Consider the following 11,617-nt stretch of genomic DNA (forward strand, 5'->3'; position numbering starts at 1 on the left):
TGGCAGTGCAGTGGTTATGACTCCTGCTGCTTCTGCAGGGGGTGTGGCTTTGATCCCTGGTCAGGGAGCTAAAATCCCACGGCCCCCCCAAAAAAGCACATCGACTCCAGAACTGCTGCTTGGAATAAAGAGCTGTCTGCTGATCCAAGAGCAGCAGAGACCCCAGGGATAGAGTCAGGGAAGCCAACGTGCCTCTCCCTGAGGCCCTGGAGCTGCAGGGGCAGGGTCAGGGTGAGGATGCCAGGTTAGCCCTAGGAAGGCAGAGGGGAGGAGGGTGCTGAGCTGGGGATACAGGATGGCCAGAAGCTCTGGGAGGGCCTTGGACGTGAGACCCTCCAACCAGGGTACCAGCCGAGTCCACAGACCCTTCGAGAGAGAGAGCTGTCCTGTTCTGCCCAGGGCCCCTACGGAAGGGGCAGCCAGTCCACAGCCTGACTGACCAGCAGAGGGCGTGTGTGTCCTGGCAGAGCCGCCCCTCTCTGGAAGGGGAAGCAATAATCCCAGGGGCAGTGTGTGGGTGGAGACAATGAGTCCTAAGAGGCTTCCCTGGTGGCTCAGCTGGTAAAGAATCTGCCTGCAACGTGGGAGACCTGGGTTCAATCCCTGGGTTGGGAAGGTTGCCTGGAGAGGAGAACAGCTGGCCACTCCAGTATTCTGGCCTGGAGCATCCCATGGACTGTTTAGTTCATGGGGCCGCAAAGAGTCGGACAGGACTGAGCGACTTTCACTTTTGTTCTTTCTCAAGAGGTTTGAAGAGCCAGGAAGATTCAGACTGGGGCAGAGAAGAGCCAGGAGCAGAGCCAAGGAGGTCACAGGGCTCAGGGCACTGGCAGCTGCCCAGGAGGCGGGGCTCAGCCCACCGGAGGGTCTGGGTGGGGGGCAGAGGTGGATGTGTGGAAGGACATCTGAGATCTCTGACAGGAAAACCGTGCTGCATCAACACAAGCTTTATTTTTCCTGTTGGCTCCCACGAGAGGCTCAGCGAAGCTCCTTGTGGGTACCAGCCATTCTGACCTCTGCTCGGGCAGGGCAGGTGCAACAGCAGTGGTCAGCGGTGGCAGGAGGAGTGGGCCATGGAGTGTGTGGTGAGGCCGCATGGGGCCTCACAAGGGGTCACTGGGGCCTGCCCCGGAGCCTGCCATGGGGGAGCTGATTGTGGCCTCCCCTGGAGGCTCCTGGGAGCTCTGGGGCTGGTCTTCATCTCCAAAGAAGTCTTCCTCCTCGTCCTCCTCCTGTTCATCTTCCTCCTCCTCCTCCTCTTCATCCTCCTCCTCCATGCTCTGCCGGTCCTCCATGTCCACTGTCTGTTCGGACGGATGGGAGGCCACGCCGGCCTTGGTGGGGGACAGGAACCGCTTGGCCTCTGGGGGCCTGGAGTGCTCCTGTGGGGGGTGTGGCCGGGAGCCCTTGGGCCTCGTGTCGAGGCGGGAGGGCCCCGTGGGCTTATCCCGGATCCTGTGGCCCCTGGTGGAGACCTCGGAGGGTGTGGCGGGGGTCCCCATGCCTCGCCGGGGGGTGCTGTGCTGGGAGGTCGGTCGGTCGGGGGCCCGGAACGCCAGCCGGGACGAGCGCTGGCTGGACTCGGCCTCCTCCAGCTGGCGCAGCAGGCAGTGCCAGTCGACCGTGGAGGACAGGCGGACGTGTGAGCCCTTCACCTTCTTGAAGCCCAGGTAGAGGTCCATGAGCACCTCGGTGACCGGGAAGGAGATGAAGCCCAGCTGGTCAGCGAGGCTCTTCTCAAAGCTGTACTTGTGGACGAGCAGGGACACGGCCTGATCCTTCAGGTAGTCGATGAGCTCCTCATGCCAGGGGTTGGAGAGCTGGGACACGCTGCTGGACCTGGACAGGATGGAGGGCAGCGGCTTCTTCTTGCTGAACTTGCAGCCGGGGCTCTGCGCAGGAGTCGGGGGAGGGTGAGGGAGACAGGTCATCCATCCCTGCCTGCCCTCTGGCTTCCCTCCCACCCAGAGCATCCTCCGCAGCACCCACACGGCACATCGCCCGCTCCACACTGGGTGTGGCCTCACCAGGTCGGCTCCACTGGCCCATTGGAGAGCTGGGCTGGGGTCCCATGTGCCGACCCACCCTGGTCAGTCAGGCCCAGGGCCAGGCCAGTGACCTCAGTCCCCATGTAGTCAAAAGGGGGTCTGCACGACCCTCACCCAGGCCGGGGTTCAGAGGAGGGAAGCGTGCCTGAACCCCGATGGGGTGAAAGCAGGCTGGGGGCCACGCAGAGGAGCCGCCAGGGTGAGGCCACCCACGTCCTCTCTCCACACTCTGCCCGAGGACCGCCCTCTCAGCCTGCAGACTCGCTTGGAGAGTCCCACCCTGGACGGCAGGACCACAGCGGGTAGGCCTCAGACACAGGGCCCTACTCTGGGCTCAGGCTGCTGTCCGCAAGGGACAGGACCTTCCCCTTCTGGGAGGGCCTCCGAGACTCACGTACAAACCTTAAAAAAAAAAAAATACCCAGAATAAAAAATAGCCTTTATTCATCTTTGACAACACGTGGCAGTGGCTAGGACCAGACTCTGGGCTCACTCGTTAGCTCACAGACCCCCACCCCACCCCCGGCTCAGGTGGTGCCCACAAGGGCCTGGCAAGAAACCTGGGTCCTTTTTCAGTAACAGTAGTGGTGGCTAGGAGCGGTGGCGATAGGACCCCTTCCACTGCAGCCCTGGCCCCAAGACCCCAGGCCCCAATCTGGAGGAGGTCACCTCCCGCTCCGGCAGGACCCGAGATGGAGAGGGGCCCCTGAGCGCAGAGGGGTGGGGTGACAGCGCCGAGAAGGGGTTCGAAGACGAGGGGTGGGGAGAGGCCAGCGGAACCAAGGCCCGGGGGGCGCCACGGGTCAGCCTGAAGGGCGCCTCCGCCACCTCCCAGGGCGCGGGCGCGGCGAGGTGCGGGCTCTGCCAGGGCTGGGCCCGCGAGCTCAGGGGCTCCGAGGCGGGAATGGACGGTTTCTGTACTCTGGGGTCCCGGTCCAGCCCCTCCTGCTTGGGGAGGGATGGAGAAACCTTGGGCTCTTCAGTGTCTGTCACCTCAAGCCGGAACCTGGTGGCCACTTGAGGGCTTGGCACGGGAGAGCCACCTTCCTTGGCCTTGGCGCGACCCTTGTGCTGGCTCTTCCTTTGCTCGGTCCGGGGGCTGGAGGCCGTGGTGGGCGGTGACTCGTAGAGCTCCTCCCCGTCCGTGGGCGTGGCCACCTTGGAGTCGGACTCCCGGGCGGTCTCCCATTCCGACGGGAAGAGCGGGCCGCCGTCGCGGCGGCGGGCGCCGCTGAGCTTCTCTACGGCCCGGTTGACCACGTTCTGCAGGGCGGGGAAGAGGTGGTGCTCGGCCAGGAAGTCCAGCGTCCGATGGGGCTCGCGGAGCGTAGAGTAGCCAGGCAGCTCAAACGACGCCGGCTGGCTCAGCAGGGATCTCATCTCCTTGTTCAGCTGCCGCCTGAGGAAGCCCAGCTCGCGCTCCGTGGGCCCAAGCTCTGACGATTCGTGCGTGTCCCAGCTCGAGCCCAGCGGGCCTGAGAACCACGACAGGGGCTGCTCTACGGTCCACTGGGTGCTGCTCTGGCTGTCCAGCGAGTCCCACAGCAGCGAGTCCCCGTGGGAGGAGGCCTGCCCCAGGCCTCTCTGCAGAGAGAAGGGGAACCCTCAGAGATGTCCGCGGGCGGCCAAGCAAGGCCTGGTGCTGGGCTCCCGGCTGGGGTCAGCCCCGCACCCCCCCACCGGGTCCGCAGCCCCTGACCTCACCCCTCGGTTCTCCAGCTGCAGCAGCCGTTTGAGGCTCTTCTCCAGCAGGAGTTGGTCCGTCACGGGTGGCAGTCGGCCCAGGCCCTGGGAGCCCAGGTCGCTGTCCCGGCTGTGGCAGCCCGGCCAGTCGGCGGCTGTGCAGCTGCTGCGGGAGTCGGACATGGAGCTAGAGCGGGAGGGGTAATTGTTGGGGCGCCCCACGCAGAGGCCGGGCCGGGCGCGGTGCCGGCGGAGGGTGCTGAGGCTGGGCCGGGCCCGCGCCCGGCGCCCGCCCCTCGGCACCTCAACGGGGTCCTGCACCTCCACCAGCGGCACTCCCGCCTCGGTCTTCACGGTGGCCATGCGCTCCGTTGCCTCCTCCACCACCGTCTGCAGGCTTTCCAGCACCTGACCCTCGACAAGGAAATCCAGGAAGCTCCTAAAGGGTCGAGGGCCCTGACGGTTTCTGCAGCGGCCTGAACTGCCAGAGGGGTCATGCGAGGAAGGCGGGTGTGGCCTGTGGCCCGGCTTGGAGGCGTGGCCCATTTCCGAGAACAGTGACTTCTTAGGTGGCTGCACCTGAGCAGACAGGCATGTCAGGGTGGGCAAGGATGCCCCATGGCGGGGGAAGGTGTTCCCGGGGGTCCTCCTAGGGCACCAGGAGCTGGGTGGGGACTGGGCAGTAAAATGAACGGGGTTTTGGAGCCAGGCAGCTCAGGCTCTGGACCCTGGCTCTGCCAGCTTCAGGCACGATGCCCTCTCTTGAGGTCCCTCTCTTGCAGAATGGGGGTCCGTTCAGGGTGGCCCTGAAGCTTCCCTGACGTGTACGCTTCACATACACAAGATGTGGCTGGGCAGTCTGAAAGCCCGCTTGTGCCCTCACCCAGGGCATGACTGGGCAACCACAAAACCTCTCGGCACTGCCCCACTGCCGGTCTCCTCAGACCACCTGCGGTCCTGAGCCCTGTGCGCCCCATAGCGGCTGCTGCATCTCCAGCCAGAGGCCCTCAGGAGACTCTGTTCTCACTCTGGGGTCCTCCCAGGCCCCTGGGGGTCGGGGGGGGGGTGGGCACAGGGAAAGAGACTGACAGAGGTGACCAGGACCCAGCAGGGCGGCGGCGGAGTGCTGAAGACAACAGGTCACTATGCGGCCCAGAGAGGACATCCGTGGGGGATGAGAAACGGGGGCGGGGGGAGCGGGGGGGCTGTGGGCTACTGGGGAACACGGTGGGTTCCCCACTTACCCGGGCCACGTAGGTAGGGTGGCCGGCCTCATCGTCCGCCAGGTAGCCCGAATGGTGGCGGCAGCTGGCCATGGTGCCGATGGCCGGGCCCGCTGGCCTCCTCCTCTCTCTTCGGTTGCGCGGTGAAACCGCGGATTCCTGTCTGCGCCGGGCGGGGATATGGCATGAGTGTGCCCCCCGCCCTCCATGGGTCGGTGTCCCCGTCAGTCCGTGGACCGCTGGTCCCCGGCTTTCTGCACCCCGCGTCCTTCACAGGTCCGGCAGGTCCTCTGCTCGGAGCCCCTGCGCGTCTCAGCCACGTCCGTGTCCAGAGTCATCTCTTAGCCCGGTTGCGCCCGCCCTCCGTCCTCCTGGCCCCGGCGTCCGACCCGGGCCCCCGGCAACCCACTCACCAAGCCGGTGACCCCTGGGCTCGCGCTCCGCTGCGGTCCGAGCCCTCCGCAGGGCGTCCGAGCAGCTCGGGGCCGCCCGGGGGCCTTTTCATTTGCATCCCGCGTCCTGATTGGCCTGCGCCACGCCGCTCGCTCGCCGGCTCCCGCGGCACAATGGTTGGGGCGGGGCCCGCGGGGCCCCTCCCTCAGGCTCCGGCTTTGGCCCGCCCACATTTCTAGTCGGCGCTGGAGACCCGGCTTGGAGGGGGAGCCTGAGAGACGAAGCCACCGCCTGCCCCCCAGGTGACACAAGCACCTTCCTCGGCTTCTCTCTGGTCCCTGAGTTGTCCTGGGCTCCTGCTCGCAGACTGTCCTCCACTCGCCCAGTGTGGACATCCCAGCTTCTGTCCCTGGCGGACTGGAAGGAATCCCGCCTCTTAAATCACAGATCAGCATCAACTCCCAGCTCCGGGGTTTCCCGCGGGGGCAACTCAACCCCTCTAGTCGCCTGCTCCGTCTCCGTAAGTGGAGCTGAGTGACTTTTCACACGGGTTTGGAGATGAAGTTAATCTTCCTACAACACTGGCACTCTTATAAAACCTGTAAATCTTGCCCTCCTCTCTCTCTCCTACCTGTCTGCCCCAAGGCTCTTCCTAATGCAATCCATCCAGGTGTCACCTCCTAGGAGAAGCCTTCCCAGAAGGCTCGTCCCCCCAACCAAATGACCACAAACCCCATCCCACACTTTGCCACACCATGTGGTTAATGGACTATCAGTTCATGCTCCCTGGAGTTAGGAATTGTGGTTCTCACCCCTATTCTATGATCTTTCTAATATCAGTAGGTGCTCAATAAATGTGAATTTCATCCTTCCAATCGAGTACCTCAGGGCCTCTAGACTTTCCAGGACCAGCTTCCCAGTGGAGAAGGATGATTGAAGTCCCACAATCTAGTCATCACTATTGAACACTTTGTTGACAAAGGTCCGTCTAGTCAAAGCTATGGTTTTCCAGTAGTCATGTACAGATGTGAGAAATGGACCATAAAGAAGGCTGAACACCGAAGAATTGATGCTTTCAAATTGTGGTGACAGAGAAGACTCCTGAGAGTCCCTTGGACTGCAAGGAGATCAAAACAGTTCATCCTAAAAGGAAATCAACCTTGAATATTCGCTGGAAGGACTGATGCTGAAGCTGAAACTCTTTGGCCACCTGATAGGAAAAGCTGACTCACTGAAAAAGAGCCTGATAGTTGAGGGTGAAAGAAAGGGGTGGCAGAGGATGAGCTGGTTAGACAAGCATCACCGACTCAATGGATATGAATTTGAGCAAACTCTGGGAGATGGTAAAGGACAGGGAAGCCTGGTGAGCTGCAGTCCATGGGGTCACAAAGTATCGGACACAACTGAGCGACTGAACAAAATTGAATACGATCATCCTTATGCCGAGGGCCTGGTGAAGGACGACTCTTTAAGGCCTCCAGTTCTTACTGCGCCCCCACAGAGGTGGGTGTTAACTGTTATTCTCCAGCTCAGCTCTGCCCTTTCCGCCCCGAGGGCAAGCACGGCGCAGAGGACCAGAGCCGACCAGAGGCAGGCCAGCGCTCCGGAGGGCAGTCCCAGCTCCACTGATGCCCGCAGAGTCACACAGGCCAACACACTAGCCCTCTCTGAGCCGCAGTGCCCTCATCTGTAACGCAGGAATGACGTCACCCACCTCACGGGCTGGACTCAGGTACTGCACTTCCCAGTCTCGCCAAATGAAAACGCTGGCTGTCAACCATGGTGACTGTAAAGTCATTGGTAAGGAAAGTTTTTCTGGATCACAGAGGAAAAAAAGGAGGTCACGAAAATGTAAAGTTGTGTCCTGACACAGGGCTCAAGAGATGGAAGCTGGGACGGATGCCTTCTCAAATAAAACCATTGGTACAGGCTTTCTCTTTGTTCAGAGCTTTTACAAGTCAAGAAAAAGCCTCGTTTCAAAAAATCAACAAAAGACAAATAAGCAATTTGTAAAAGAAATAGTTAGCTAATAAAGACATGAAAAAGTTCATAGTATCAAAAAAAAGAAAAGAAAAGAAACTACGACGATGGAATGCCACTGATGTGATCATTGTCTCCTCAAACAACAAACCAAAATACTTTGGGGTGGAAGAGCAGAAAGCTTGGGTGTATTTATTAGAGAAAAAAAAATACCAGGAGACATGACCCAGAAAGTGAACAGTGGTGACCTTGGGGGAGGGTAAGAGGGTTGGTTTTTTTTTTTTCCCCCAGGTTTGATTTTTCCGTTTTACATATGAGACATTTTTGCAGTCGCTGCAAGTCCCGCGCTCGGGGTGGGGCGGGGCACCCGGCTTGCAGGGACCCCCGGGACCGGCAGGCGGCGAGAACAAAGGCCGAGCGCGGGCGCGTGCGTCGGGGCGGGGCCTCGGGCGACGTCGGGGGCGGGGCCTGGACCGTCCGCTCGCGCGCTCGAACCCTCGCGCGTCCTGCGGACGGAGGCCCCATGGCCCGGCTTCGCGTGCGGCTGGTGGTCACGGCAGACGACTTTGGCTACTGCCCGCGGCGCGACGAGGGCATTGTGGAAGCCTTCCTGGCCGGGGCTGTCACCAGCGTGTCCCTGCTGGTCAACGGTTCGGCCGCCGAGAGCGCGGCTGAACTGGCCCGCAGGTGAGTGGCGGCCCTCCTGCACGGTCCGGGGCGGGCTCGGGGACCGCCGTCCGCGCCGCCGATGCTCCCTGCTCGCGCTCCGCCCGCAGGCACCAGATCCCCACGGGCCTCCACGCCAACCTGTCCGAGGGCCGCCCCGTGGGCCCGGCCCGCCATGGCGCCTCTTCGCTGATCGGCTCCGAGGGCTTCTTCCTCGGCAAGATGGGATTCCGGCGGGCGGTGGCGGCTGGAGAAGTGATCTTGCCCCAGGTGCGCAGGTGCGGCTGCAGGAAGACGCTCAGGGCTGCGCCGCGAGGGTGCCCTGGACCATTACGGGCTGGACTGGAGCGCCGGATGCCTCCCTGGTTCAGACGCAGGGACGATCGCAGCGGAGCGCGGGGACGGGGTCCCATGGGGAGCTGCTCCCGGACGCGCGCTAGATAACTCACCTTCGCCCTCCAGGTGCGAGAAGAGCTGGAGGCCCAGCTGAGCCGCTTCCGGGAGTTACTGGGCAGGGACCCTACTCACGTGGACGGCCACCAGCACGTGCACGTGCTCCCAGGTGCGCGGGGCGGGGCTCCCACGCCGGGGTGGGAGTGTGCGGCACGTGCCTCGCCCTGACTCCGCCCGGCCCGCCCGCAGGCGTGTGCCGGGTGTTCGCCGAGGCCCTGCAGGCCTGCGGAGTGCGCTTCACTAGGCTGCCGCTGGAGCGCGGGGTGGACGGCTGCGCCTGGCTGGAGGCCCCAGCGCGCGCCTTTGCCGGCGCCGTGGAGCAAGACGCCCGCGCCGCCATCGGTCCCTTTGTCCACCATGGCCTTCGGTAAGGCCCCCAGCCCCCTGGCGCAACCCCCTCCAGCCCTGTGCGTCTGGCTGGCTGTGCCCCCCTCCCCATTTCTTAATCTCGACGGGGGTCAGGCCTCCTCCCGCGTTGCCCACACCCCAGTTGCCGGGGTCCCTGGCCTAGCCCTGGCCACCAAGACCCTTTGGTCCTGCTGCTGCTGCCCTGGCACCCACAGGTGGACCGACGTCTTCGTGGGCCTGAGCACCTGCGGTCGGAATATGTCCGCGCACCGAGTGCTGGAGGCGCTGGCTCGGGCCCTGGAAGGTGTGCCCACTGGCCAGGCAGTGACGGCCGAGCTGATGGCACACCCTGGCTACCCAAGCGTGCCTCCTCTTGGGGGCTGCGGGGAGGGCCCCGACGCCTTCTCCTGCTCTTTGGATCGCCTGCATGAGCTGCGTGTCCTCACGGCGCCCGCACTGCGGGCTCAGCTTGCCCAGGACGGTGTGCAGCTCTGCACCCTGGAAGACCTAGACGGCAAGAGGCCCGGAGAGGGGGCTGCCAGCAGAGCCGCTCGGGAACCCTTTGTGGAGCCCTCCCCACCGTGACCCTGGCAGACAGCTGAGCGTTCATGTCCTTGGCACGCGGGAAGGAAACCCGGCCCCAGAGCCCGCGTTTCTGGGCTGGGACACTGTCACCTCTGGGCCCAGGTCCTCATGGCGCGGGGTGTGGCCAAGCTTCTGCAAGCACTCTGGCTGTGGGGGGCAGCCGTGACCTCTGGGCCTGGGCCCTACCAGGCGTGGGGGCCATCACACCACTGGCATCATCCTTGTGTAGGCACTCGGAGCAGAGGTGGCTGTGTTAATAAAGTAGCATGTTTCCCGTGAACTAGGCCCAGGAACCTTCCCACACACAAGAGCACGCCACTCTGGGCCCCTGAGGTCACTCTCCCAGGAGCGGTCAGCAATGTGGTCCACCTTGGCTCTGCCCGTGCCTCGGCTCTCTTCATCCTCTTCTTTGGGGAGAGGTAGTGGGGGTTGGAAGAATCTCTCACAGGCTACAGTTCTGGGGGAGGCCTAAGTCAGCAGTCCTTTGCCGCCCCAGGGGGCGGGCCTGAGAAGGTCCTGCAAGCCTGCAGGAGTGTTTTACGTTTGCCCAGGAGGAATGGTCGTCTGTGCATGTGGGGTCCCTCATGTCGCGTGGATGCCCTGTGGGTGGGGCTCCCAGGGCCTGGGTCAAGGGTGGTGCCGGAAGCAGGCGGAGCCCCGCGTGGTCCTCGTCTCACGGAGTGTCACGTCACAGCGCCGGTGCCCCCATTTTGCAGACCCAGAGAAGGGGGCGCAGCTGTGAGGCTGCCTGCTCACTGACTCAACACGCGCTGGGCCTTAGCCTGGGTCAGGCAGCCACCAGGGCCAGAAGAGCCCGCTGCACTGACCACGTGAGGGCAGGGCTCATCCCGACTGGTGGCTTCAGCCCCTTTCTGGTTCCAGCTCCTCCCCATCTTCCTTGAAACTTGACTTCTCCAGCTGTGGGCCCTTTTCTCCCTCTCATCCTGCCCCACCCACGGGGGTCTGTGTCTGCTCCCTGGAGGGGGAGGGGGTCTGCTGCTCTGAGAGGAGCTGGCTGTGTAGCCCTTGGCCCAGGACAGAGTGTGGGTGACGGGAGCTGGAGGGTCTGCAGGAGAGGCTACTGTCACCAGGGAGCCAGAGCGAGAGGAGCAGAGGCCCCAGGAGGCGGAGGGTGGGTCCCTGATGCCACGGGGGGTATTGCTCGTGTCCAAGCTGCTGTGCTCAGGACGGCTCAGACGAGGGATTCGCCGTTACCCACGGTCCACCAGGCACGGGGCGGCTGGGACACAGCCTGCAAGGAGCCCACGGTCTCTACACACAGTGGGACAGGCGTGGGACTCGGGCTGCCATGGGAGTGGGAGGACAAAGCTCCGTGGCGTGGCTCACAGCACCCGCCGGCCAGGCACACAGGAAGACGGCGTTTCCCACACAGAGCCTGCCGGCACTGCGCTGTGTGAGGACTGGGCTTCACTCAGCTGCGCTCCTGGCGGGGTGGGGGAGTGGGCGGGGAGGAGCCGCTGCAGATGGTGGGAGCAACTGAGGCTCAGGGATGCCCAGCAGGGTGCCGCACAGACGTGCTGCTGGGGAGGACAGCGGGAGCAGGACGCGGGCCTCCCTGTGCAGACAGGAGCCCACCAAGTCCAGGGGCCTGGGCAGAAGAGCCCAGGGAGCAGGAGGGGCCAGACGCCAGGCCGAGCAGACACAGGTGAAGCGTATTGAGAGTGAGGAAGATGAGACTGGGGGCCGCTGAGGGCAGGGAGCGGAGGGGGTCTCAGGCTTCGGGGAGGGGCTGTGACTGGTCGTGGGGGCCCCTGGCCGGGCCCCTCTGTGAAAGCAGGGTGACGGGGCCCGGGGTGGCCCCGAGTCGGGGCTCCCCACTGATGATCAAGGGAAGGCGCCGGCCGCCTCACCTCCTGCTGAAACGACGCCCCGGAAGTTCCCCCTGCCACCTGCAGGCTGAGCTGTCGGGGTCTCAGCTGGTGTCAGACCCCAGGGCAGGGGCCCCAGTGGAGAACTCTGTCAGGGCCCCAGCAGGCCTGCTGCTGAGCCAGCCCGAAGGCTGCAGTCCCAGGGCTGCGGGGCAGGAATTCAGGGAACTGGCCTGGCCCCTCCCTGTGCACACCCTCACCAGCTCCCCAGCCTCCTTCCAGGAGGCACCCTACTCAGGCCCGCAGTCTGCTTCTCTGTTAAGTGTGGCTGAGGTGACGCACGTCCAGAGGTCAGTGTCCCCTCCTCCCCTGACGCCCCGGATGTCCCTTCTGCTGTCCGGGGCCTGGC

General features: G+C 63.8%; 2 protein-coding genes across 4 annotated transcripts; one reads left to right on the forward strand and one right to left on the reverse strand.

Annotated features, from left to right (window-relative positions):
• Positions 1 to 932: 932 nt before the first annotated feature.
• On the reverse strand, positions 933 to 5,468 carry CCDC116 (coiled-coil domain containing 116). 2 transcript variants are annotated; one of them, NM_001434769.1, is made up of 5 exons: positions 5,368 to 5,468; positions 4,976 to 5,117; positions 3,753 to 4,310; positions 3,042 to 3,632; positions 933 to 1,892 (listed from the first exon to the last, which is right to left on the reverse strand). In NM_001434769.1, the coding sequence occupies exons 2-5, from the start codon at positions 5,045 to 5,047 to the stop codon at positions 1,104 to 1,106; spliced, it is 2,010 nt and encodes a 669-aa protein (NP_001421698.1). In that variant the 5' UTR covers positions 5,048 to 5,117; positions 5,368 to 5,468; the 3' UTR covers positions 933 to 1,103. The 2 variants fall into 2 exon arrangements, with proteins under 2 accessions (NP_001421698.1, NP_001033311.2); NM_001038222.3 differs by lacking the exon at positions 933 to 1,892 and having other exon boundaries at positions 2,469 to 3,632.
• A 2,091-nt stretch (positions 5,469 to 7,559) lies between these two features.
• Positions 7,560 to 9,659, forward strand: YDJC (YdjC chitooligosaccharide deacetylase homolog). Of its 2 annotated transcripts, XM_005218240.5 has the most exons (5): positions 7,560 to 8,014; positions 8,104 to 8,263; positions 8,456 to 8,555; positions 8,636 to 8,813; positions 9,010 to 9,659. In XM_005218240.5, the coding sequence occupies exons 1-5, from the start codon at positions 7,641 to 7,643 to the stop codon at positions 9,377 to 9,379; spliced, it is 1,182 nt and encodes a 393-aa protein (XP_005218297.3). In that variant the 5' UTR covers positions 7,560 to 7,640; the 3' UTR covers positions 9,380 to 9,659. The 2 variants fall into 2 exon arrangements, with proteins under 2 accessions (XP_005218297.3, NP_001095691.1); NM_001102221.1 differs by having other exon boundaries at positions 7,814 to 8,014; positions 8,636 to 9,659.
• Positions 9,660 to 11,617: the final 1,958 nt, after the last annotated feature.

The sequence above is a fragment of the Bos taurus genome, chromosome 17 (assembly GCF_002263795.3).
Source record: "Bos taurus isolate L1 Dominette 01449 registration number 42190680 breed Hereford chromosome 17, ARS-UCD2.0, whole genome shotgun sequence".
In the NCBI taxonomy this organism is placed as follows: Eukaryota; Metazoa; Chordata; class Mammalia; order Artiodactyla; family Bovidae; genus Bos; species Bos taurus.